At 43.7% G+C, this 27,599-nt stretch overlaps 1 protein-coding gene and 1 pseudogene across 2 annotated transcripts in view; one reads left to right on the forward strand and one right to left on the reverse strand.

Annotated features, from left to right (window-relative positions):
* The window catches only part of VOPP1 (VOPP1 WW domain binding protein), a 106,977-nt gene extending 82,388 nt beyond the window's left edge, over positions 1-24,589 (reverse strand). The window contains exon 1 of the mRNA XM_080819128.1: positions 24,324-24,589. Coding sequence (XP_080675254.1) covers positions 24,324-24,377 — 54 coding nt within the window. The 5' untranslated portion in view covers positions 24,378-24,589. The remainder of the gene's footprint in view (positions 1-24,323) is intronic.
* A 949-nt stretch (positions 24,590-25,538) lies between these two features.
* LOC308352130 (dynactin subunit 6-like) lies at positions 25,539-26,123 on the forward strand (annotated as a pseudogene). The gene has a single exon. The product of its transcript is annotated as a dynactin subunit 6-like (transcript).
* Positions 26,124-27,599: the final 1,476 nt, after the last annotated feature.

The following is a 27,599-nucleotide window of genomic DNA, read 5'->3' on the forward strand; positions in this document are numbered from 1 at the left end:
CTGTATCTCATAGGGATATCTTGTATTCTTGCTCCAAATAAGCAAAGACATAATATTGGACCCTATGGTCATGGACACTGCTGGAAGTATAAATTTGGTTTAAAAAAAAATTCCGAAAGTCAGTCTAGTGAAACAGATCAGACAAATCTTTAAATCTGTCAACAGACTGTGGTCTGGCTATTCCATTTCTAGAAATATATCCTTTAAAAGAACTCCCAAATGCACAGAGATGTTTATCTAAGGATTCTTGAAGTATAGGAAAATAGGCAACAAGCTAACTATCCAACATCAGAACCGATGAGTCAGTCCATAGCCTTATCATGGAAGATTGCACGGCCACAAAAATGTTTACGAGTATTTGTTAATGAAACGGCAGTGCTCATGAGAGAAGAATGCAAAACGGCGTGCAGGTTGGGACTCCTGCATGGAAAATGCAAAGAAAACGGCCAGACAGAAAACATTATGCATTGCTAATAGTTGATCTCTAAGAATGGTGAATGATGAATACCTTGTTATTGTTTCTTGTTTCTTGTTTCTTTGTATATTTCTCTCTTTGTCAATTATTTCACAATTAAAAAGCATCATTTTAACTTTCATAATGAATAAAGCAATGTTTCAACGGTGAATTTTGAAAATCAGAGACTGCGTTGGCTTGCGGGATCAGGACGGGCTTCTTGGAGAAGGTTGTATTTGAAATGAGAACTGACGGACAGAGGGAGAGGGCATTCCCAGAGGAGGGAACAGCACAAGCAAAAGCAAGTGGGTAGGTTCTAGGAGGAAAACACAGCACTCTGGCTTGGCTGGCAAATTACTAACGGAAACCACACACGCCCTTCTCCTCCCCCAGAGCCGACTCCACTCCTCAATCAGAGCCGCGTTCCTTCTTTTCAGCAAGGCACTCCTTGGTGAATGGTAGCTGTGGCTACCATCCAGATCAGCGGGAGTTTGCAGGATAGAACCACCAGCCGCCATGCTTGCTGTAGTCTGACCACTTCTAGAGTCGATGTAAGTTTTCGTTATATCAAGTAATGCCCTAGACCATTAGGATATGAAACTTTAGAAATCAATGTTTACAGTAAGCACACCCTTCTGACGACCTGTGTGGGTGAAAATTTCCTACTGTTTAGTGCCAACTCAGATTCTAAGCACTCCTCAAGGCATATCCCAAAGGTCCATTTTCCCATCCAAGTGGATTTCTAAATGCGCAAAAGAGAGAGACAAAGGAGGTCTTATTCCATTCTCTTAAGGGAAACACTGAGCAGTGAGGGAGTCAGCTAGGCAGAGAAAAAGGGTGTTTCTCTTTGCACAGAGGAGGAGGTGGAGAGGCGGAGGGACAGTGTGAGGAGAAGGTTAGGGACCAGTGAAATGGGAAGAAAGGAAGTAGTGGGACCCATTATTGTCAAGGTCTTTGCCCTCTGCTGGTTCTTAGTACATACTATACGGGGAAGGCAGTCCTTTAAAGAGCTAGATGAGATGGACCAGTACAAGCACCTTTTGGACTTAGAAACACCAGTGAGAGAAGGAATACAAGTTAGCTGATGCCCCCTCCCAAGCAGCTTAAAGTGACTTAAAGAGCTGTTCTCTTCACACTGACTCTGGGGATGGGGTTAGCAAAGATTTTCTCATCACCATCTGAAATTAAATGGCTGTCCCTATTCAAAAAAAAAAAAAAAGACACATATTAAAGAGAGCAACCACCATTTATTGGAGATCTATTACTTGGCAGACCTCTCCACTTACACAGGATCTCTAAGCTCATATACCCTGCGATACAAGCATGATTTCCCTCCGCAGTGTTACAAATGAAGTCCAGGAAAGCTGTGACATGCCCAAAAAGAAAATGCTGGAATCAGTTTAAAACAGATCTGTCTGGCTCCAAAGTTGCCCTCTTCCTACCACATTACACCCAAAAGAGGGAGATCTCAGGTCATGTAGACCAACATCCCTCCTAAAGCAGGTGTCTAATCTACCAGATCAATGACACAGGATATTCACTCACTGAAGAAAGCAAGAATGCAGCCAAGGGAGCCCTATTCTCCCAGGAGACCTCCCAGTGCCTGAGCCGCTCAACTCTGCCAAATCCAGAAAGGTGACAGAACACCGTGGAGACAAGACACAGGATTTCCTAGACTCTCCCCTTGAACCCAAAGGAGAAATTATTCACACTGCTCGCTGCAGACTTCAGCAGCAGCTCACACACTTTAGAAAAGACATGCGACCAAGATCTGTGCCTTGCATTATTCTATCCCAAGGCAGGGTGCAGCATTCTGTCCGGGTCTTAATGCTGTTGCCACAGCAAAATGACAAATGCTTGACAGCATAATTACAACTGCCAATCTTCCTAAAATAAAGTGAACTTGGAAGCATTCAGGAAGCAACAGTATAGACACAGAAGTCAATTGTATCTCAGAATCTCATTCCTAATATTTGTGTCCCTACCAAGAGGCACTGGTAGAAAGGGCTTGCATTTCATCTGCTAGGCTATTTTTTTTTTTAAAGATTTTATTTATTTGACAGAGATCACAAGTAGGCAGAGAGGCAGGCAGAGAGAGAGAGGAAGGGAAGCAGGCTCCCCGCCGAGCAGAGAGCCCGATGCGGGGCTTGATCCCACGACCCTGAGATCATGACCTGAGCCGAAGGCAGAGGCTTTAACCCACTGAGACACCCAGGCGCCCCTAGGCTGCCTATTTTTAAATGTTGGATTCAAGAACCTGTTTTTCAAAAAGGAGGGGTTTGGGGGACCGTTTTAAGTGTAATTCCTAACAATTAGTTCCATCACTTTGCAGAACTACATGGGGATGTATTTTCATTTCTCCTTTTGCACCACCTGGGAGGAGCAGTCAGGGTGTGCTAATACAATTTTCACAAATACAGATCTCTGTAAGGGGCCTGCTTCCAGAGTGAGGAGCGTAAAACACTAGCCAGGGACACATGGGACATTTACCTATGATACAGACCCTAAGACAGGGTTCCTAGGTTTAGCTGTAAGCTCCATTTCAACTACTACAAAACAAATAATATTTAGATTATAGATCAATGGCCTAACAACTTTGGTTTTGGTTTAAATATTTCCCTTAAAGAAACCAATGAAACAAAGTAGGGACAGAAGTAGATTACTCCCCTCAATCCTACATGAGTCTCTAGCCCCCGTTCTCCACCTTCCCACCCCCGACCGCACACGCTCACAGTCCTGCGTACACGTGAACCTGTGCGCCCATACCTTCATTCACATTCTTCCTGGGCCCAGCAGCCAGGCATCGTTTCCGTCCAGACCCTGGAACCTCACAGCAGGGTTATTCCCGGTCTGTCCTGTTTAGCGTCAGAGGCTGGACACTGTACCAGTCGGGGAATGCCATTCAGAATACAGGTGCATCTTGGCAACCCTGGCTGCTACTCACCCTGTGAGTAATTTATAAATCATTTATAATCTTGGGTCTCTTTCCCTCGCATCTTTTGCCATTTCCAAAATGCACAAGCTTATCCAGAAAGGTGATCGATGGTAAAGAGGAGAGGCCGAGAGAACTACCCATACAAAGGTACTCCTCCTTACCTATTTACTGCTGGTAAGACAGGCTCCGAAACCTGTAAAGTGATCAGCTAATTCTCAGAAGATACAACATCTACAAATATGCAACGCCTGCTACCTCACTACTGGACACAGCACCTGCTTAGGGCACGAGCAGGGAGTCCCGAAGGCGGGGGCCCGGCCAGCTCAACCACATACCATCTAAGGAACTACCAGGGTACTGCAGGGCCCCATGAACGAAGACTGATGGGAATTTTAGGTCCATTATTGTTTTCAGTGGGGGGGAAGTGAATGTTGCATTAAAGTTTCAAAAGATCACACAGGTAGAAGGAGGAGGATTATAAGGCAGAAGAGCCTGGAATGAGGCAGGCAGAGAGAAAACAGAGGCCTGGGAGAGGAGTATTCTAGAAACTGAAAGGACAAAGAATCAGTAGGGCAGGGAGACTGTAGAGGATGCAGTGAGGTGGGGCTGGAATGGCCCTAGGGTTCGGGAGTAGCGGCCTGGGTGAGAGGTATGGCCACTGAGATAGAAACGGGGCATCTGGGGAAAGAATGAGCTGTTTCAGATACAGGATCAGAGAGACCTTGGCTACCCTGGCAGAGACTTCTACTGGACCAACAGAAACTGGAGGCCAGCAGGGAATTCCTGGGTGAGAGACACAGACTTTGGAGACATCAGCATAAACACGATCACTGAAGATCTAGTCGTGGATGAGATTCCCCAGGACTTTCCAGAGAATGAGGAGAGTAGAAAGGCCTCAACCCAACCCAGGAGACACCAACATCCAAGGTACAAAGGAGTGGTCTGGGAAGGTAATGGAGAAGGGAGACCCACCGAGGAGGAGCTGCCCTGCTCTGTGCCAGAAAAGAGAAAAGCAGGTGCAAGGTTATCTTCCTAAAGAGATGCTGCTTCCAAGTTAAACCATGACATTATAACACACTTCTAAGCCAAAAGACAAATCCATCTGAAACTGAAGTTCCACAGAGAAATATGCGTTTTAAAAGTCTCTTAAAAAACTATCCATCTGTCTGCAGATTTTGGAGAAGTACTAGAAAAGAAAAAGAAGGAAAGCTGCAAAACATGGAAGCGGGGAAGGGAAGGCAGGAGGGGACAGGGAAAGTAGGGGGCTGTGTCGACACGCCCAGCTGCCATGATGGCTCCGCGTCCCACCCATCAGTCCGAGGCTCCCTCCCTTCTCCCTAGCCCCGACCCCAGCCCTTGAAGGCTAATACTGCATAGACATTGTGACGGTCACTGACCTTTAGTGCCTCAGTGTCCTCGCACATAAAAACCGGAAAAAGCAACTCCTACTACCTCCTTTTACTGCACACATGATCTCTGATGAATCACTTAGCCTCTTGTCTTTGGCTTATGTATCTGCAACGTGGAGTGACAAGACTCACAGGGTTACTGCTGGAACACGGGTAAGGTGTACAACTAGAACAATGCACAGCACTCCCGCCACGTAAGGTCCAGCTCTAACAGGTGGTTCCAGATGGCCCTTTTCCTACGATTCAAAGGACCAAAAGCTCTTTAGGTACAGGCTTCTCCTAGTCTCCATGCCCTTCACCTCATTATTAATTATAGTAGCAGTGGTGAATTATTTTCATGTGAGCAGCCGTTCTTAGCCCTTGGCTAAGAATATAATTCCTTATGAAAAGTTTTAAAAGAAAACCAAACTCCATTCACATAATTTGTTACAAAGACATTTCAAGAAGTATAATTCTAAGGAAATAAAGAATACCACACAAGAATTCTTCCAATGAGGTCTTACTAATGAAAATAAAATAGAGCAAATAAATATACATTTTAAAATACTGAAAATAGTTCATGAACCAAAACCAAAACTGACTCTTTGTTTTCTATTATATGTGTTCTAATTTCCTGGTGGATTTTTCCTTCCTCGTAATTTGTATATGGCAAAGAGACAATGGATTTGTGTTCCAGGAGCCTCTCGTTTGCCTGCAGGGATCAAGCATGCACACTTCTGAAGCAGAACGCATTCACCAAGCACCACTGCATTCGCCAAGCACCTCCGCAGGCTGTGTCTGGAGTCGTGAGCTGCCAGACAGCCAAGGCCCTTCTGAGCCCCCATCATGGCACAGAGCGTCAGGTGAACAGGCGGCACCCCCGACTGCAACCCAGGGAAAGATGATCATTTGCACAGGTCTCAAAGGCCACGAGGACAACCCAAGGGGACCTGCTGCTTTTTCAGCCACCTTTCAGTTCTTAAGCTTATTATCTGCTTTTGGATACCATGAAATCTACAAAATTACCACCTTGTAGATTTCCAGTTCCTATTTACAAGAAAGACACATCACTTAGGAAAACAAGACTGAATTTCAGTCTCTAACAACCCAAAAGCCCAAAACATGAGCCATCCACCAGGAACCTTTTCCAGGCCAGGCCACAATGAACCTGCATGGAAGAAAACTCTATCATGATATAAACTTAAAAACATAAGGCAGAGGTGAAACACGTTATTTCAGACAAAGACTCTGATGTCAAAGTGATGGGGGAAGAAGACTGGTTTTAGCTAGAAAATCTTGGCCAAGCTTCTTAATCTCTTGTGTTTAATTTGGCTCCTTTGAAAAATGGACATAACAAAGCACTGAACTTGTAGGTTGTCGAGATGAAATGTCAAGTACTTAAAACAGTACTTGGAGGATGTCAGCAAGATGGCAGACCAGCAGGGCCCAGCTCACATTCCCCAGCACAAACAACCACTTGGCAACGAGTCTCTTTGTGGGAATTTTGGGATCCAAGTAGGAAGCTGCAAAACCCAATGAAGCCTAAGACCAAGAAGCGTCACTTGGAGAAGGCAGGCCCATGCCCCAATGGTATGCTCACTGGCAGTGAGCCCAGCTACAGACTGAACGCAGCCTAGTCCCTATGGACTTGGTTCCAACTCAGCCTGACCACGGTCCTGAAACCAGCACCAGCTACCAAAGGACCCCAGAGGAGCCACATCCACCCATGGCCCTTTTATCACACCTACCAACCGCAGACCTGACTGACCTGAAGTGGTCCTGTGACCTGACCCCAAACCCCACTAGAAGGAGGTCTAGAGTCACTCCTGCTGGCCCAGGGACCCAGAAACAGCCATCTTTTCCCCTGGCAGCAGGTCCGCTGACCTCACTCCTAGCTGTGGAATCTGTAGCAGCCCCGTGACTGTTCCAGGGCTATGCGGTCTGCAAGCAATGCCGTATACTCAGGGAACTGGAGGAGACATGCCTGTACGGGCCCCCAAGGGCAGGTCTGCCAACCTCAGTCCCAACTGTAGATCCTAAAGAACCCTGAGACTCTACTCTAACCCTGTTCTACCCTGGTCCAGAAGGCAGTGCTGCCACCCAGAAACCTGGCACAAATATACTCGGGATATAGGTAGAGCCACAGCCATCCACAACCTCCCTGGTGAGGCTCACCAACTGCAGACCTGAAGATGGCCCTACGACCAGCCTCTAGACCTACCAACTACAGTCTCAGAGTCAGTCCTGTCTACCCGGGATAGAGGCAGGATCCATACCCACCCATGCCCCTGGTTTGCCAGTGTTGGGCCCAACTGCAGACCCAGTAACAGAGAGGTTGCCCTGATCAACTGCAATCCTGAGGGCAGTCCCATCAATCCAGGGACACAGCAGGAGAAGGCCTTTACCTGGTAAAATCAGCTGTAAAGACAGGAAGAAGTGTTTATTGCTTCAAATACACAGACATCAGCTCAAGGGTACATGGAGCATGAAGAATCAGTCAAACCAAGAACACAACAGGAAATTAATAAAGCCCTAGGAACCAACACATCAGAAATGGATATATATAAATTTCATGACAAAGAATTCAAAATAATCATCTTAAGGAAGTTCAGTGAGGCTCAAGAAAATAAAGGTAGCTCAACAAAATCAGGGGGAAAAAATGCATGAACAAAATGAAAATTTTAGCAAAAAGGAAAACAAATCAAATACAAATTCTCCAACTGAAGAATACAATGAATGAAAAAAGAAATACAATCGAGACCCCAACACTACTCTATCAGGCAGAAGAAAGAATCTGTGAACTCAAAGACAGGTCATTTGAAATGATTCAGTCAGAAAAGAAAAAAGTAAAAAAGACTGAAGAAAACCTATAGGATTTATAGGACAAGGCCAAGTGAATCAATATGTGCATTATAAGGATCTGGAGAAAGAAAATAGGACAAACAAAAAGAGAAGAGGGTTTGTTTAAAGGAAAAAATGGCTGAAAATTTCCCAGATTTTCTCAGGTTCTTCAAGAGCAAAAGTTCCCAGATAGGATCAACCCAAAGATTACACCAAGACATATTATAATTAAATGACCAAAAGCCAAAGATAAGGAGACAATTTCTAAGGCAGCAAGAGAAAAAATAATTGTCACATATAAAGGAACCCCTATAAGGCTATACACAAGTTTCTCAGCAGAAATTGTGCAAGCCAGGAGAGAGTGGGATGATAATTCAAAGTGCTGAAGGAAAAAAACTGCCAATTAAAAATAACATACCCAGCAAAGCTGTCCTCCATAAATGAAGGTAAGATAAAGACTTTCTCAGACAAACAAAAGCTAAGGGACATTACCACCACTAGACCTACCTTGCAAGAAATGCTAAATGAAGCTCTTCAAGTTGAAATGAAAGAATACTAATCTGTAAGCAAAAAACACACAAAACATAAAACTTACTAGTAAAGGTGCATATATAATCAAACTTAGAATACTCCAATACCATAACGCTAGTAATTTTTAACTAGTGTAAAAAGTTAAACACAAAATTATTAAAAATAACTATGGTTACAATAGTGCGGTAATGGCCAAACAACATAAAAAGAAGTGTGACATCAATAACACAAAATGTGTTTGGGCAGGGAGCAGAAGTGTAGTTTTTGTAGCAACTGCAGGTACATTTATGGCTTAGACTTTAAGGTGTTCCATGTGAGCCTCCTGACAACTACAATGCAAAATCCTATACTAGATACACAAAAAATTAAGAGAAACAATTCGGAATGATTCAGAACACACCCCCCAAAATCATCAAATCACAAAGGAAGACCACAGAAAGGAGGAAATGAACAAAAACTACAACAAAGTCAGGAAATGATAAACCAAATGACAGGAGAAAGTCCTTACCCATCAATAACAACTTTAGATGTAAATGGATTAAATTCTCCTATCAAAAACTAGAATGGCTGAATAGATTTTGGGGAAAAAAAAAAAAGACCCAACTATATGCTACATAGAAGAGACTCACTTAAACTTTGAAGACACACACATGCTCAAGGAAAGGGATGGAAAAAGATATTAAGATATTCCATGCAAATGGTAACCAAAAGAGAGCAGGGGTGGCTATATCAGACAAACGACTTATATCAGACAAAAGAAACTTTAAATCATAAACTATCAAAAGAGACAAAGAAGGCCATCATATAAAGATAAAATTCAACATATAACAGCTACAAATATACATGCACCCAATATCAAAGTATGTAAATGTATAAAGCTAACACTGACAGATCTGAAGAAGAAAACAGATAGCAATGTAATAGTCAGAGACTCCACTCTTTGTAACAGGCATATATAGTACTGCCCACCAACAGCAGAAGAACAGACCTTTTTCTCAAGTGCAAACAGAATATCCTGCAAGATAGATTCATGTTATTTCACCAAACAAGTCTCAACAAATTCAAGCAGATAAAAATCATTTCAAGGTTAGATTTATTTTTTAAAAGATTTTATTTATTTATTACACACACACACACACACACACACACACACACACACACAGAATACAAGTAGGCATGGCAGCAGGTAGAGGGAAAGGGAGAAGCAGGCTCCCCACAGAGCAGGGAGTGTGATGTGGGGTTCAATCCCAGGACCCTGCCGAAGGTAGACACTTAACCGACTGAGCCAGTCAAGCGCCCCAAGGTTAGATTTACATGTAAGATCTGAAACTATAAAATTCCTAGAAGAAAATATTGGTCTTGGCAATCTTTTTTTAATATGACAGACACCAAGAGCACAGGTGACAAAAGCAAAAAGAAACAATTGGGACATTATCTTACTTTAAAAATTTCTACACAGCAAAGGAAGCAATCAATAAAATGAAAAGGAGATCTATGGAACGGAAAAAATATTTGCAAACCATATTATCTAATAAGGACTTAATATGTAAAATATAAAGGAACTCATGTAATTCAATAGCAAAGAAGCAAATTACCCAATTAAAAAATGGGCAAAATATCTGAATTGACACTTTTCCAAAGAAGACATACTAAGGACCAACAGGTACATGAAAAAATCCTAAAAAAAATCCTCAAAAAAAAAAAATCCTCAATGTCACCAATCAGGACAGGATATCAAAATCACAATGAGGTATCACCTCACACCTATTAGGATGGCTACTATCAAAAACACAAGATAACAACTGTTGGCAAGGGTGTGAAGAAAAGGGAACTGTTGTACACCATTCATGAGAATATAAATTGGCACACCTCTTATGGATAACACATGGAGGTGCCTCAAAAATTAAAAATAGAACTACCACATCATCCAGCAACCTCACTTCTGGGTATACACCCAAAAGAAATAAAATCACTATCTTGAAGAGATATCTGAACTCTCGTGTTCATTACATTACTCACAACAGCTAAGAAAACAACCTAAGTGTCAATGGGTGAATGGATTTTTAAAAAAGCTTTTATTTATAAAAAATATAATATTATTCATCCTTTAAAAAGAAAAAAAATTCAGTCATTTTCACAATATGAATGAACCTGGAGGACATTATATTAAGTGAAACAAGCCAGACACATAAAAACAAATACTACATTATTTCAATTATATGTGGAATCAAAAAAAGTCAAACTCACAAAAGCAGAGAATAGAATAATAGTTGCCAAGGATTGGGAGAAGAGGAAAATGGGGAAATATTGTTCAAAGGGTACAAAAATTCAGTTATGTAAGATTCATAAGGTCTGGACAGCTAATGTGCAGCGTGGTAACTAGTTAATAAAACTGTGTTGTAGACTTGAAATTTGCTGAGAGAGTTTATCTTAAGTGTTCCCACAATACATACACAAAAGATAATTATATGAGGTGATGGATGTGTTAATTAGCTTGATTGTGGTAATCTTTTTATAATGTATACAGACATCAAAACATCACGTTTTACACCTTAAATGTGTAAAACATTTGGCAAGTGTACCTCAGGAAAGTTAGGGAAAAAAAAAAGAGAGTAAAGGAAAATTTGAAATTATAAAAATTTTTAAAACCAGTGTTTGGCATGTAGTAAGCCAACTATTAAGTTACTGCTAGTTATCACATCATCACCATCTTTTTTTTTTTTTCCAGTAGTTCCAAGTTTTTATTTAAATTCCAGTTAGGCAATATATAGTGTAATATCAGTTTCAATGGTAGAATTTTAATGATTTATCACTTACATATAACACTCAGTACTCATCAAAAGTGCCCTCCTTAATGTCTATAACCCATTTAACCCATCCCCCCATCCACCTCCCCTCCAGCAACCCATCATTTGTTCTCAAGAGCAGAGTCTGTTTCATGATTTGCCTCTTTCTCTTTTCCCCCTACGTTCATCTGTTTCATTTCTTAAATTCCACATGAGTGAAATCATATGGTGTTTTTCTTTCTCTGACTGACCTATTTCACTTAGCATAATACACTCTAGCTCCATCCATGTCTTTGCAAATGGCAAGATTTTATTTTTTTGTAACTAAGTAATATTCCATTGTGTGTGTGTACACACACACACACACACACACACAGACACACATATATATCTTTCTTATCAGTTAATGGACATTTGGGCTCTTTCCATAACTTAGAGTATGCTGCTATAAACACTGGGGTGGATGCGCCCTTCAAATCAGATTTTTGTACCCTCTAGATAAAACCTAGTAGAGCAACTGCTGGGTCATAGGGTAGCTCTATTTTTAACTTTTTGAGGAACCTCCATACTGTTTTCCAGAATGGCTGCACCAGTTTGGATTCCCACCAACAGTGTAAGAAGGTTCCCCTTTCTCCACATCCACACCAATGTCTGTTCTTTCCTGTGTTGTTAATTTAGCCATTCTGACATGTATGAGGTGATATCTCATTGTAGTTTTGATCTGTACTTCCATGAGGATGAGTGATAGTAGCATCTTTTCATGCGTCTGTTAGCTATCTGTATGTCTTCTTTGGAAAAATGTCTATTCATATCTTCTGCCCCCCATTTCTTAACTAGACTATTTGTTTTTTGGGCATCATCAGCATCTTTTATAAATAGAAAGATTGGAAAAATGAAATAATAGAGAGTCTAAAAAATACTCAAATGCAAGATGTTTCCCAAAAGTACCTTAAAAAATTCAACAAAGGAATGAATCCCATCTGATCATGATGGATAATCCTTTTAATGTACTGTTGGATCCTATTAGCTGGGATCTTGTCGAGAATCTTGGCATCTATATTCATCAGGGATATTGGTTTGTAATTCTCCTTTTTGATGGGGTCTTTGCCTGGTTTGGGAACCAGGGTAATGCTGGCCTCACAGAGCTGGTTTGGAAGTTTTCCTTCTATTTTCTGAAACAACTTCAGAAGAATAGGTATTATTTCTTCTTTAAATGTTTAGCAGAATTCTCGTGGGAAGCCATATGGCCCTGGACTTTCATTTTCTGGGAGGTTTTTGATGACTGCTTCAATTTCAATACAGTATTTGGTCTATTCAGATTGTCTACTTCTTCCTTGGTAGTTTGTAAGTTTCCAGGAAGGCACCCATTTCTTCTTGCTTAATTTGTTGGCATACAGTTGCTGATAATAATTTCTAATAATTGTTTCTATTTCTTTGGTGTTAGTCATGATCTCTCCCCTTCCATTCATGATTTCATTAATTTGGGTCCTTTCTCTTTTCTTTTGGATAAGTCTGGCCAGTGGTTTATCAATCTTATTAATTCTTAAATTAAGAGTTCAGAATCCTATGCCTTTTGACTAGAGAATTTAGTCTCTTTATATTCAAAGTAATTATTGATAGGTATATACTTACTGCCAGTTTATTACTTATTTTATGGTTGTTTTTGTAGTTCTTCTATAATTCCTTTCTTCTCTTACTCTCTTCCTCTTGGGTTTGATGGCTTTCCTTAGTGATATGCCTGGATTCCTTTCTCTTTATTTTTTTGTATATCTATTATAGGTTTTTGATTTGTGGTTACTGTTAGGGTGATATTTAACATCCTGTACATATAGCAATTTATATTAGATTGATGGTGGTCAATTAAGTTTGAACCCATTCTAAAAGCATTAAATCTTTGCCCCACCCAAATTTTATGTATGTCATACTTCACATACTTTTATTTTGTGAATCCTTGACTGATTTTTGTAGTTATAATTGATTCTATTGCTTTTATGTCCTAACCTCCACACTGGTTTTACAAGTGATCAATCTGCTCCTTTTATTATGTTTTTATGTACCTGTGAAATTTTTTTCCTTTTGCAATTTTCTTACTCCTGATCATGGCCTTTCCTGTCCACTTAAAGCATTCCTTTTAACATTTCTTATAAGGCTAGTTTAGTGGTAATGAACTCTTTCAGTTTTTGTTTGTCTGGTAAACTCTATCTCTTCTATTTTTTTTTTTTTTTTAAGAAGAGGATCTATTTTTTTAAGATTTTATTTATTTGACAGAGAGAGAGAGATATCACAAGTAGGCAGAGACGCAGGCAGAGAGAGAGGGGGAAGCAGGCTCCCTGCCAAGCAGAGAGCCCGATGTGGGGCTCCATCCCAGGACCCTGAGATCATGACCTGAACTGAAGGCAGAGGCCTAACCCACTGAGCCACCCAGGTGCCCCTATCTCTTCTATTCTGAATGACAGTTTTGCTAGACAGAATGTTCTAGGTTACAAGTTTTTTTCCTTTCAACACTTTGAATATAGCATGCCACTTGCTTCAGGCTTGCAAAGTTTCTGCTGAAAAACCAGCTAATAGCTTTACAAGGTTTCCCTTGTATGCAACTGTCTTTCTTTTTCTCGGTGCTTTTAAAATTCTTTATCACTACTTTTTGCCATTTTAATGACAATGTCTTGGTGTGGACCTCCTTGGGTTGATTTTGTTGAGGGCTCTCTGTGTCTCCTGAATCTGGATGTCTGTTTCCTTTTCTAGATTAGGGAAGTTTTCAGCTATTATTTCCTCAAATAAATTTTCTCCCCCAATTTCTCTCTTCTCTTTCTGGGATTGCTATAATGCCAATATTATTAAGCTTGATGATGTTGCTGAGTTCCCTTAACCTAGTCTCATTCTTTATTATCCTTTTTTTTCTTTTTGTTGTTCAGCTAGATTGCTTTCCACTACTGTCTTCCAGCCTGCTGTCTGTTCTACTGCTTCCTCTGGTCTATGATTTACTCTCTCTAGTGTGTTTTTAATTTCAGTTACTCAGTTCTTCATCTCTAATTGGTTCTTTAAAAATAGAGGTAGAAAACATAAAAAGAACCAATCAGAGATGAAATTTCTATCAGGAATATTGCTTTATCTCCATTTCATTTAGTTCTCTTGCTGTGATTTTGTCCTGTTCTTTCATTTGGGTCATATTCCTCTCCTTCTTTTGTCTAACCCTCTGTGTTTGTTTCAACGTATTAGGAAAGGCATTTATGTCTCTTGATCTTAAAAGCACTGGCCTTATGGAGAATAGGTCCTATAGTGCTCGACAGTGCAATGTTCCCGCTTCACCAAAACCTGGCACTTCAAGGAGTGTCTCCTGCATGTGCTGTATGCACCCTACTCCTGTGGTTGAGCCATGTTTGCCTTCAGTTCACTTAGTCACAATGGCTCTCTTTACCTATTGCAGACGGTGTCTGGTCACTGCATCATGAAGGGGTCAGTCTGGGGCCACACTGGGCTTGTAGTTCTATCAGACCAGATGCCTGTCCTCAGCGCATTTGCCAGGGCTGCAGTCACACTTAACTGCAGTGTGCTCTCCCTGAGCTGTTCCCCTGAAAGGCTTTCACTGGTGGGCAGGGCCTGCAGTCAGACCAGGTGTCTGCCCCAGTCCATCTCTTGGGGTTGCAGTGACTACAGCGCTCTCTCTTTGTGCTGCTCCCTGTGAAGTTTTTGTTGGTGGGTGGGACTGGCAGTCAGACCGAATGTCTGACCCCAGCCCACTGCTGGGGCTGCAGTGGGACTGTTGTGTATGGTTATCTTCCCCTCTCCCCTGAGAGGAGTCACTTTGGAGTGGTGCTGGCCACTGCTGGGGCTGACTAAAGAATGAGAAGCCTCTGGAGCTGCTTTGGATAGACTCCTGCCTAGTGGGGCTGGTTGGACAGGGAAGTCTGCAGGAGAATGTGGGGATGCAGGGCACATGGTGTTAGTTAGCAAGATATATGCTGGTCTTCTTGCAGGATGAGACATGGAGCTGCTTTGGAGGGACTTCTGCCAAGTGGGGCTAGTTGGATGGGACAAGTCCATAGGAGAATATGGGGGCAGGGCACGTAGTATTAGCAAGGCCTATGCAGCTGCTTACTGGTACTGCTTGAAGAAGGAGATCTGATGAGCTGCTTTGATGGGACTTCTGTCAGGTAGGGTGGGTGGGACGGGGCAAATTCAAAGGAGAGCACAAGGTAGGACACATGGTGTTAACAAGCTATATGGAGAGTGTTCGAGCTGATTCTTGCAGGTGTCTGGGTATTTAGCCCGGGCAGGGGGCGGTTGTGAGAAATGGCTTCTGCCAGCTCTTTTATTCTTGGAGAAAAGTCTCACTGACTATAAAAACTCACAAAGTTAAGCCCCTCTGCTTTCAAAGTCAAATGTTATGGGGAGTCATCTTTCCAGTGCAGGTCCCTGGGGTAGCTGGTGTGGGATGTGTTCCTGTTCCCTCTCCATGCTCCAGGCTCCATGGTACTCCTCCAATTTATGGTTCATCTCACTGGATAGTTTGGATCCTGACTGACCAGGACCCTGCCCTTCCTACCATTTTTCAATGTGGCTTCTCTAAGATTCATTGTGGAGTGTCTGTTCTTCCAGTCTTCGGTTCATTTTCTGGGTTAGTTACACCAGTGTGGCTATTACTAGGTGTATCTGTTGTAGGAGGTGAACTTAGGATCCTCCTACTCAGCCATCTTCCCAGACTCCTTGACAACCCCTTTAGTCTCACAGGAGTAGTATGACTCCTGTCCAGAAGGAAGTCTCCAAGGGCAGCCATTCCCCACAGAGATGATCATGAGGCAGCCTGAGAAGCCACCACAGTGATGGCCCCAAACACCCAACTCAGGGGACCAGCGTGCCCAGGTGTCTTAATTTTGAAGACCAGTTCCTTTCCTGCAAGGAAGTGGAAAAAGCATCAAGTCCATCAAGTAACCTGTGGTCTCAATTCCATGATGACAAAAACCTTTTCTCTATCTGTGATTTGTCCTCCTGTGCAACTCAGGAAAATTGGAAATAAACATCAACTTCCACAGGGCCGAGCACCACATATTTTCACTCCTCCTACCAAGAACTCAAAGCATGAAACAGACTTACTAATAAATCTTCACTTCAACGCAGTGCAGCCAGTTGTGGCACACACTCACTCACTCACTCCACTGACCATCTATCTCAGCAGAGCTTTGGCCTACACAGGTTAGTTTCCCACAGAATAACCTTGTATGCAATGTGTTAATGGACTGTAAAAAAAAGTCACTAACAGTGATTTAGCCACAGTATTTACGTTAAGCAGTAGTTTTTTCAACCTTGTATTAGACAAAATAATGCCTCTTCTTCCCTTCAAAGATGTCCACCAACTAATTAGTTCCAACTAATGTCTGGAACCTGTATGTCACCTTACATGGCAAAAAGACTTTGCAGATGTGATTAAGTTAAGGATCTTGAGATGGAGAGATTATCCTGGCTAATTTGGGTAGGCACCATCTATTCTTTTCACAAGAGCCTTTATAAGGGACACAAGGAGGCAGAAGTGAGAGAAATCTGAACATACTATTCTTTGAAGATGAAAGAAGGGACCAGCAGTCAAGGAATGGGGGCAGCCTTTAGAAACTGAAAAGACAAGGAAACAGAGTCTGCAGTAGAGCCTCCAGTAGGAATGCAGCCCAGCAGCCCGGCGGATGCCCTAATTTTAGTGAGTCCAATGTAAGACTTCTGATCTCAAGATCCTCAAGATAATAAGTTTGTGTTGTTTTAAGCCATTGAGCTTGAGCTAATTTGTTACAGCAGGAACAGAAAACTAATACAGACCTCATAGCAAGTTCTTTTTCCTTAACACAATATCCTCACTCTCTTTTCCCAATGGCTCAATTTATGGGGATCTGCCCCATACCCTCCAATTTTCTTCATTTTCCAATCCATGAACCCCCTTCTAATTTTATGCCTTCCAGACTGACCCTAAATCAGCCATCTTAACAATAACCTCCAAGAGGGGCGCCTGGGTGGCTCAGTGGGTTAAGGCCTCTGCCTTCGGCTCAGGTCATGATCCCAGGGTCCTGGGATCGAGCCCCACATCGGGCTCTCTGCTCAGCAGGAAGCCTGCTTCCTCCCCTCTCTCTGCCTGCCTCTCTGCCTACTTGTGATCTCTCTCTGTCAAATAAATAAATAAAATCTTTAAAAAAAAAAAAAAACAATAACCTCCAAGAATTCTCATGCTCCTGACATACTACCATGGTCCCAGCATCAATCCCAACTCTACTCTTCTCATTCCTCTGCTCCCTTGCCATTCAGAGGCAAGTCAGGACGCTTGGCTGTATCCATAGGACTATTAGAAGTGTTCATTTAAATCTCAGCCAGCAATGTTCTGCAACGAACGGGTATACACATCTAAGTGGCCCTTCCCACAACACCTCTCTCAGAGCTCTGCCATTACTTAAAGTTCAGATTCTTTCCAACTCACCTTCTTGGATTACTTTAACAACAACAACAAGGTATCTCACCCAGTTGCCCCACTAAACCTAAAATATTTCTACACCTTTCCCCTTGCTCACCTCCTCATTTCCCGACTCAAACCACATTCTCTTTCCTGAGGTCCCACATCTGCTAAACTTTTCGGAACCAAGGTCCCGTAAGAGCTCAAGGTCCAACAGGTTCACAGACCACAAACGGGCAATTAAAATGCCTCGGCTAGGAGGTCCTGAAAGTGGCTTGCCCAGCTCTGGCACTTAACTCATACCCGAGGGGACAATTACCATGGTCTTCCTAGACATCACCTGATCATCTTCAACTATGGTGGGAGTTCAAATGGAAAAGTAAGAGGGAAGGGAAACAACCAGAGATCATGTGGTGCCTTCGGGGACCCGTAGCAAACAGTTTAGTCTGGCTGGGCTGACTACAGACTGTCGTCTCATCATCAGAAGCACTGTGTACCTGTTAAAAAATAAAGATGCCTGGGGCCTGCCTAGAGACAATGTTCACAATCTGTTGATCCAGCCTACACAGAGTTGTCTCAAGTGGGGGATTTTCCCATGGCCTCCCTCAACACTAAGGCACTTCTCTTTCTATAGGTGAATCAACTGAGTTGACGAGAGCTTAAGTAATTTACTCAAAGACTATCAGCCCATATACAAAGAGTTGAGATTCTACAACACATGGTCGTGTCATCATCTGTTATGGTCTGAATGTTCACGTCCCCTCAAAATCCATATGTTGAAACCCTAATGCTTGATGTGATGGTTTGGGGCCCCTGGGAGGTGTTCACCTCACAAGGCCCTCGTGAACGGGATTAGTGCTCCTCTAAAAGGGATCCCACAGAGACCCCTTGCCCTTTCCACCAAGTGAGGACACAGCTAGAAGGTGCTTCACTACGAGTCAGGAAGAGGGCCCTCACGAGGATTCAGCCATGCTGGAGCCTTGATCTTGGACTTCTCAGCCTGTGGAGCCCTAAGAAATAAATTTCTGTTGTTTATACCAGTAGGTGGTATTTTGTTGTAGCAGCCCAAATGGACTGAGACATCCAAGCAGATGCTGACAAGATTAACAAGATGACATGAAGAATGTAATGTGAAATAGAATTAGAATAAATATATAGTCCTCAATTTCAGTTTTTAAAAGTATAATAAATTATAATAAACATCTCCACAACTGTTGTGAGGATTTGTGGGCTACCAGGAGCCCATATTAAAAAGATTGAAGTGTCACTGAAAATTCAATGTGAATCTCTTGGCTTATCTTATCTGCATATGACAAGGTCCACACTAGGGCTATGATAGAGCCAGTCAGCCACACCTATAGAACAGAGTGTCCTTATTGCTCAAATAAGTCACAGTGGGGAAGAGATAAGAGGCAAGCCAAAGGCTTCATGACAAAATATACTCACTACTGAACTCTCTCCTTCTAAACCAGTGCACCAACACCCCAGCCCACTTAAGTATGCGACATCTTTGATGACAGGATCACGGGAGAGTACAACAGATACCACACGAACGGACAGCAAAATGACCTTGTAGATCTCACAAAGATGCAGTAGCTCACGAAGCCTATGGAAGGGACAAAAGAATCTGGCAGCTAAATCACTAACAATGACCAAAGGAGAAGGATATGAATAAAAAAGATCAGGAGAAGCTAGAGGTGGGAATTGGGGGGGAAGGGTTGATTACTATCATGTATAATTCTGAGGGGGAAAAAAGACAAAAAACTTTATGATCACGCCTCTAATTTCCAACGTCAAGTGAAGACTATCCTATCATTCATCTTAGATTTTTGTCAGAAAAATTGATCTCTCTCCCGCCCCCAAAATGGATTCACAATTACAAAAATACTTAAATAAAATTAACTCATTTTTATAACTTGGGCTTTGCTTTTTCTCCCACTATTAACCATAGAATTTTGGCCCTTGTTTTAAGCGGATTAGCTTTGACTTTTTCTAGGACCAATCAGTGAGAATTTCTTGGTCTGACAGAGTTACAGAGTTTTCAAAGGGCAGCTGTGAGGAATGGTGAGATGATTCAAAACCACATCCTTGGAGAAATGACAGAAGGGAATGAAACTTGAGAAGAACACAGTGGGGACTGTAGTAGCTGTGTTCATACACTAAGGGGTTGACACTGTGACTCTATTTCTTCTACAAGGCCCAAGAATATAGAACTAGAACCAGGTAAAAACAACACAGTCAATTCTCCTCAAAAAACAGAAAACTTAAACTACTGAGATTGTCAAAAAAACTGATGCATTGTTTTGAGAGATTTTAAGTTTCCGTCACTGCAGGTGTTCAAACAGATTAGAGCTAAGTCCTAGCACAGGTGCTCACAGCTGATCAATGACCTTCCCCTCTCCTACTGTAGATCCACTCAGCTCCTTCACCCACGATCATTACCCGCTAATCTGTTTACTCATTCAAATATTTACAGAGTCCTGTTCTGTGACAGGTCCTGTTCTAGGAGCTGGGGATATTTCTGTTAACAAAATGGAGCAAACTTTTGCTCCTATAATGGAAATCCCATCATATTTTAGAGGTAACAGATACAGAGAAGGGAAGGAATTGGTCTGAGCAAGGAGGCTGGGAGGGGAATTGGGCTGGGATTTATACAGGGTGTCACTAAGGGTGACATGGGAGAGGCCTCATCAAGAAGAGATGACGAACATGAGTTGTAGGAAAATGAGCTGTCATCCTACGGCTAATCACGTGACCACTAGCCTAATCCATGTACTTCTGGAGTCACTTCCCCCCAGCTGGCCTTTATAGCTAGCTGTGCACAAAAGAGAGCAAGGGCCAGTTAGAGCCCCAAGTCTGGCCCTCCTCACATACCTGGGCCAGGCTTTCCCTACTTCAGAGCAAGTGCTTGCCACTGGGTTCATTTATCAGTGCCAGCTCTCATCCATCAGCACCCGGCCTCCCGTGGGCCTCTAGAGGAAACAAACTCCCTACAGTCTTCTTTTTCATTCAAATTGCACGTTGCCCAGATTCCAAAAGCTCTACAAAGTGGGAGGGCTGAAAAGGTTTATGTCAGAGAATTGGGACCCAAGGGCTCCCACAACTGCTGGCATTGCAGGGCACAAGAAACACGTGGTAAGAAACAAACGAACACACAAACAAAAAAAAAAAAAAACCTTAAACACGACTTGGTTCTAATCTCAAGCCTCCCAGGCATCAAAATACATACAACACTAGAAAAATACTCAGTAATCCTCTTATTTTCCTTAGTTTCAAAAGACAATGTTCACTTTTCAACCCTCTCTTTCTAGGAGAAGACCTCTCCTTTTTTTAGCCTAAGAAGGAGTTGTTCTTCGGTGGGAACGACTTTGAAACACACGGGGCAGCCTCCCTTAAAGGCTTCCAGTTTGGGGTACCAGGGAAGAAAAAGAAAGATACTGATGCCAGTCCCTCCAGTAGGTAACCCAGCAGAATTCATTCCCCCAGTGAACAGATCCAACAGAACACGCAGCACTTGCACTGGGCAGCGTTATATTACATAGCACACTGCATGTTTCTAGGCTCATTTCGGAGCCCTTGGAACAAATACGACTAAGTATATTATAAAAGGGTCAACAACCTGACCTCCAGAAAGTGACCGCAATGACAGTATCTAGAACGTGAGGCACTCTGATAAAAACCCCTGGGAGGCCCATACCCCTAGAGCCTAATTACTCCCCAGGTTCAACTAAAGCACAATCAGACTTGAAACTTATTTTCCCTCTGGTTTCTAAGGTGCCACTGCAGCCCCGTGAAGGCCACTGGGAATGACTTTCCTGGGGCTACTAGGAGCCAATCTAGCACTTTTAGTCTTTCTGGAGGCACCGTCTCGGGGCCTCACAGGAGCCAGTGAGCAGAAGAGAAACAGAGAACTTTGGAATTTTATTACCCAAAAAAATGCTTTGGGGTTCCCCGATTCTGTGACCACATTCATGACCTGGGTGCCTGGGAACTAAGCAGCTGGCAGAGTGACAGTGGCTCTCATTTCATCTCCCTGACCCCCTTCGCCCCTCCCCCACTGTCCCCTAAGGAGGTGTGACTGAGCTCTAGAGCATATTTTGCGGGTTCACCTGCTTCATGGAACACAGATCTCTCCAAGCCCACCCCTGGCTTCGGGACACACTATGTGCAAATTCTTTCCGTATCTCTGCGTGTCCAGCAGCAGGAGAACCAGTAGCACAGCACAGGGAGGCAGAGGCCAGCTGCCTGGGTTTCTATCTCAAGTCCCTCTCATTCCACAGCAGCTGAGACTGTGGATAAGTTCTTTATAACATCTTCCCTTTGAAATAAAATGGCGAAAGAAGTCATTGCTAAGTTAATATTTGTAATCAGTTAATACTTGTAAAGTGCTTACTTAGACCAGTGCCTGAAACAGGGTAAGCACTCTAGAAATCTGTGATAAGCAAAAAACAAATATGCAGCCTTTATGTTTAACAGGCAGGTGAATTTCTATAAAGGGATGGGGGGAGGGGGAGCCCTTTTCAAAACAGTTTCCAGTTGCCCTCCCTACTCAAGGACTTCTTGCTGACATAAATAAAACCTTCCTGCCTGGTCCTGGGTGGTGCTGGCTAGGAACAGAGAGCAGCAGGGCTGGAATGGAATGACCACTGCTAGGAGGATGCCCTTTTTCCCAGCAGCATATAATCAACTACAGTTAAACCCATTCAAGCAGAACAAAGAAACAGAGGCAACTCTCCTGGGTTGCCGTTGGCTGTCAGAAGTCCCCAAATATCTCCATCGGTAGGTAGTTTTATGTGCTTAACGTGCAGAGAACTCTTTGCGTCCTCACATATCTGGCAAACATGACTGCACACTTACGTATGTGATTCAGGACTTTGAGCATCAAAGGTGCTCTGACAACAGCCAATTTTAGATGTAATTCAGAGCAACCAATTTAAGATGAAAACATCTCAGTACCTATCTCATGTATAAAATTCCATGTGATGAACTATTAAAAAAAAATCTTACTTCCTCAGAGAGACACCTCTCCCCCAGAGACAAATCAGGTGCTTAGGATAATCATCTTATGAAAGTGGGCTACACCACACCATCGTACTGAAAGCAGAAATTACCGATCATCTAGATATTTGACTTTGAGAACATCAGCTTAGTCGTTTCGTTTTCACTGTTGTCACAGTTCTGCCTTTCATATCACTTCAACCTTTCAGACATGATTTGAACACTCTATTAAGATGAGAAATTCCTTTGGAAAGGAAGCTTCTTTGGAAAGCACTGGGTCCCTGAAGCAGTCTCAGCTACGTAAGTAAAAGGACACAGCACCACACACACTAAAGACAGGGGAGAAGCAGGACAATGGAACGCTAGATAATTTTATCAAAAGCTGATTTGAAAAGGTGGCTGGGAGGCGGGCACTGCATGCATTAAGTGCAGATTCACTGGTGTTTAGGGAAACAGCCCTTTTTCAAATTCACTTCTCCCTTGTTCTGTCTGGTGAGTCACAGAGATGTGATACCTAAGGTTTTAAAATTCTCAACAAATGCAAAGAATGCAAGTGAGGAGGCACCACACAAAAATACTAAATAAGAAACCATAGAGATATTAGGAACAAAAACAGGGCACCTGGGTGGCTCCATCAGTTAACCATCAGCCTTCATTCAGCTCAGTTCATGATCCCAGGTTCCTGGGATTCAGCTCCCCCATGGGGCTCCCTGCTCAAAGGAAGTGGGCTTCTCCCTCTCCCTTTGCTCCTACCCCTGCCGGGGCACTTGCGCAAGCGCGCTCGCTCTCAAATAAATAAATAATCTTAAGAAAAAAAAAAGTCTGCCGGGAGCAAGAAGCTTTTCCATCAACCTTACTTTCGAGCGCTAAGAAGACGTTCCCATCCAAGATTTCCTAATAATCATCTTTTAATCAACTAAGAAAACCAAGTCATTTCCAGCACAGATACCCAACTATTGAAGTTTTACAGGCCTCTAAAATAAAAAACACAGAAAGGAGTGTAAGTATTCATCACCCATTCACTCTGATTTCATTAATTTAATGCAAATTTCCTTCAAACGAACGAAGATGATCAGGGAATTGGACAAACCCTAATTCAGACTCCACACCCCAGGATCCAAGCTCGCATTTTAAAAAACCCGCTTTAGAAAAAAGGGGGAGCCCCCCCCATCAGGGGGCGCAACTTCCCAGCCCCGGGGCAGGGCGGGGAGGGTTGGAGCGACCGCAGGAGCATTGATTTCACCGGGCGCTCCCCCTGCCAGTGGCTTCAACAAGTTCCCTCTCTAGGCTTCCAGAAAATCACGCCCAACACCCAAACTCTCCGCGGAATTTTTCGCTCCAAACTGAAGACCGTGCGCTTCATTTTCACACGCAGGAATGCTTCCTCCTGCTCATCGCGGCTACTTCCCTGGTATTCCGTGACATTTTCCCACAACTACGAGTCCGCGCGTTCGCACCTCCGCCCTCCAGCCCACTCCAACCTCGAACCGCACGCGGCCTGGACTCTGCGCCTGCGCCGCTCCCGGGACCACCGCCCCCTCCCCCCGCCGCGCGGAACCCCCTCCCTCCCGCCCCCCTCGAGGGAACTTGGGGTACAACGCATAAAGGTCACTCCTGAGTCCTCCAGACCGCCGCGACGAGCGACAGAAATAAGCCAGCCCGGAGCGCGGGAGAAGGGGTGTGGGGAAGGGTAGGCGGTCTTGGGTGGGGAACGGGAGGGGAGGCCAGAGGGGAGCCCGGGGGAGGCCGGATGGGACCTTGTCACCAGGATCCCCACACATTCAGCAGCCGGACTTATGCAGGTCCGCGAGGCTGTGGCTCTCCGCCGCTCGACCTCTCGGGTTCTCCAGGAAGGTCTTTCGGGGGCGTCTCGGCACTGCACCCCGCTCAGCCCCCGGCATTGTTCGCGCTCCGCTAGCGCGTCTGAGAGGCGCCCGGGGAAGCGCGGCCCGGCCTCGGCCCCTACCTCCACGAGCAGCCCGAGCAGCAGCGCCGCCACCCTCCGGGGCAGGCGGCTCATGGCTCCGCGTCCTCTCCGGGTGTGCCCTGCTATCAAGTGGCAGGCGCGAGTCGGCAGCAGCTCGTCCCCCGTGGGCCGGGCGGGAGGGCGGGGGACGGGGCGGGGGTTCGGACCCCGGGCCAGCCGGAGCTGGGGGCGCGGGGCGGCTGGCGGTTGCGAAGCCTGGACGCGCCGCGCCGCCCCGGCTGCTCTCCGCCCGACGCTCCGCCCCCCGGCTCGCGCGCGCTCCCGGCACGCCCGCTTGGGCACGCGCCCGCGGGCACCGCGATCCCAGCCCGGGCGGGTAACGCCGCTGCTGGGCGCGGGGTGCGCAACGCCTGGATGCGCCCGCCGGCAGCGGGGATAGGGCTTGCGGGGCCAGGCGGGTGGGAGAGGAGCTGGCGGGTGTCTCCGTCTCCTCCCTCGATAGAGACCGTCCTGTCACGCTCGAACAGACCCAGGGAGGTTTTTAACAGAAGCAAAGTCTTCCCGTGGTGAAGCGTGTCTCGGAGGGAGGTGGCTGTAGAGGAACCTGTCGCTCCGTCTTGCATCCAGGGCTTCTCTGCTCTTCGCTCTCCCTCCTTCCTACCGAGAGTGCACCCCGCCCACTTGTGACAGAAAGGACAGCCCAAGGGAGAGGGAGCCCGACTGTGGATAGAAGGCTCCTTACACCTCACTTATTAAAATGTCGGTGCTTTCTGGGTCTGCATTCTTCTCCCCTGCTCCTGCCGGGCTCCACCGCAGTCGGTCCCACGTTACCGTCTGCCCTCCCACTGCTGAGTGTGGGATGTCCTTCAACTCTGCTGAACCACCTTGCCACCTCCACTACCTGGCACCCACCATTTTTTTTTTTCTTTTTCACAACGTGGCTCAGATCCCAGCTCATCAGTAATTCAACAAGCATTATTGAACTCATAAGATGTACCAGACCCTGAGCCGGAGGGCCAGTATGTAGAGGTGGGCGTCTTGAAAACTTATGCCTGAAGTTTAAAGGGATAGTCACTGACATGACTATCACACATACAGGGTGCTGAGTGGAGACACCAAGGGGTCAAGGGTAATAAAGGACATAAATCATGACTGGGAGGTAGAGGAAGGAGTCATGGAAATACATATCACTTAACACTGGTCCCAGACACTTTCTAGCCTTCATGACACATACTCATCTGATGACTTTAAAATATGCACCACTCAGGGTCTAAACCATGGCAGAGAAGCTCGAAAGAGTGTGAAGATTGCTCCTGGACAGTTGTGTTGCAGAAACTGAAATCTGGGGGTGATGTAACCACAGGACGGTGATCCAATCTAAAGCATGAATTATTGCAGACGCTGGGCAGATAGTGATTGCTGAAGGTAACCTCCTAGAAAAACAGGTGCTAGTCCTCAAGGCTGACGCTGATAATATCACCTCCTGAGGCTGAAGATTCAGAACGGAAACCTGTGATCACTGGCACCAATAATGTGTGTGAAGTTGGCTGTTATTCCCAAGCCGTGAAAGTAAGAGATAATGTTATCGAATCAAAAGCATATGCGGGCAGAAACGTAATATTGACAGGTGATTGCATCATCGGGGCTTGGTGCAACCTGGATGTGTCTGAAGTCATCCCTGAGAACAGAGTGATCTGTGGGGCTGACTGCCTTCGTGGGGTGCACACTGAGCGACCACAGCCCCAGATACTACAGCTGAACTTCCTGATGAAAACCTTGCTGAACTACCACCACCTAAAGAAGACTATGAAAAGAAGGTCCACTCCAGTTAGGAACTAAGAACAATATATGGGATCAACATAACAGGTTGTCTTTGACCACTACCTTTTGAAAGGGTCACAGAGTTCCTTCCCCCCCCCCCAGAGTATTTTTATTAGGGATTCCTGTCACCATATTAACACATAAAACAATCTGGATGTTGACATAGAAATGCAGATTTGACTATACAAAGATAAGGCTCCAATCACAGGTAACATGGCCCCCATTTCTCTAGTATTTCAATGAAATCACCTTTTGAATTCTTCCCAGAGTTGTCCTTATAAATATTAGACAAACCACAAAATATATTCCAAATACATAACATTTTACAGTATGTTCCAAGCACACACAGAAATACACGATACTTGACCTACATTTTTTTCAAGATCCAACTTGCATTAGCACTAAAGACAAGATTGTGTGTGTATATGTATTTGCCATATATGTGTGTATATTAAACCACAAATGTACACACAGTTGTTTTCATGGAAAATTGAAACCTTTGAGACTGTGGGTTTTATCCCATGACATCTGAGAGGGAACGGGAATAATAACATGTCACAAACTCCTCAAACTGGGGAAAAATAAACACAACTATGTATGAAGGGCATATCAGTTGTGTGTATACAAATACACACATATATACAGATTCATTTATAAACACAGCTATAGCAATAATATGGTATATACACATACTCACACATTTGCTTTGAATTCTGTATCTCACTATATTATATACTCTCCATCTTTGGAAGCACTTTTCTCCTCTTTTGATCCAGGCAGCTGGAGACTCTCTCCTAACAAAACTGAAGTGAGTACTTCTAAAATACTGATTCTATTCTGAATGCCACAAAATGGCATTTCAGGGTCCCAGTTTTATGTTTGGTGGCTATAGCTTAAATTCAGTAGACCCTATTCTTTTAACTCCTTCGCTTAAAAACATTTCTATTCAGTAATGATGTTTCTGCCTAAAAGAGATGTTAGCTGGAAATGTTAAAATATATTGATTACTCCCCAATATACATCAGCATGGTTGGATTATGGGTAGTATTTATCCCGTCAGTATTTTTCAGTGTTTTATGATGGGCAATATATTACATACTTCCATAATTTAAAAAAATATATTACTTTGAACTTAACAGTTCACAGAATAACACATGTTGACTTTATTTTGAAAAATTGAGTCAGAGGAAGGTAATGGATTTTCACTGTAACTGTCCTCTGTAATTTATATAAAATACTTATTTTCCTATATCCTTGCTTCTTTTCTGAGAATATACAGGTTTAGTTTATTTTTCTTTTGTCATATAAAATATTGGCCATGGATTTTAGTTGTATAAAGGACTCCCCATGATAAGAAAGGGTATATTGTTACGTATTTATATTCTAGCATATATTGTACTAAATAAAAATGCTAATGGCAGGACTTTTAGTGAACACAATTTTAATCAATTTTTCTATTTGTGTTAACTTTCCCAAAGTAGATCTTTTTCATTT

The sequence above is a fragment of the Martes martes genome (assembly GCF_963455335.1).
Source record: "Martes martes genome assembly, chromosome: 11".
In the NCBI taxonomy this organism is placed as follows: domain Eukaryota; kingdom Metazoa; phylum Chordata; class Mammalia; order Carnivora; family Mustelidae; genus Martes; species Martes martes.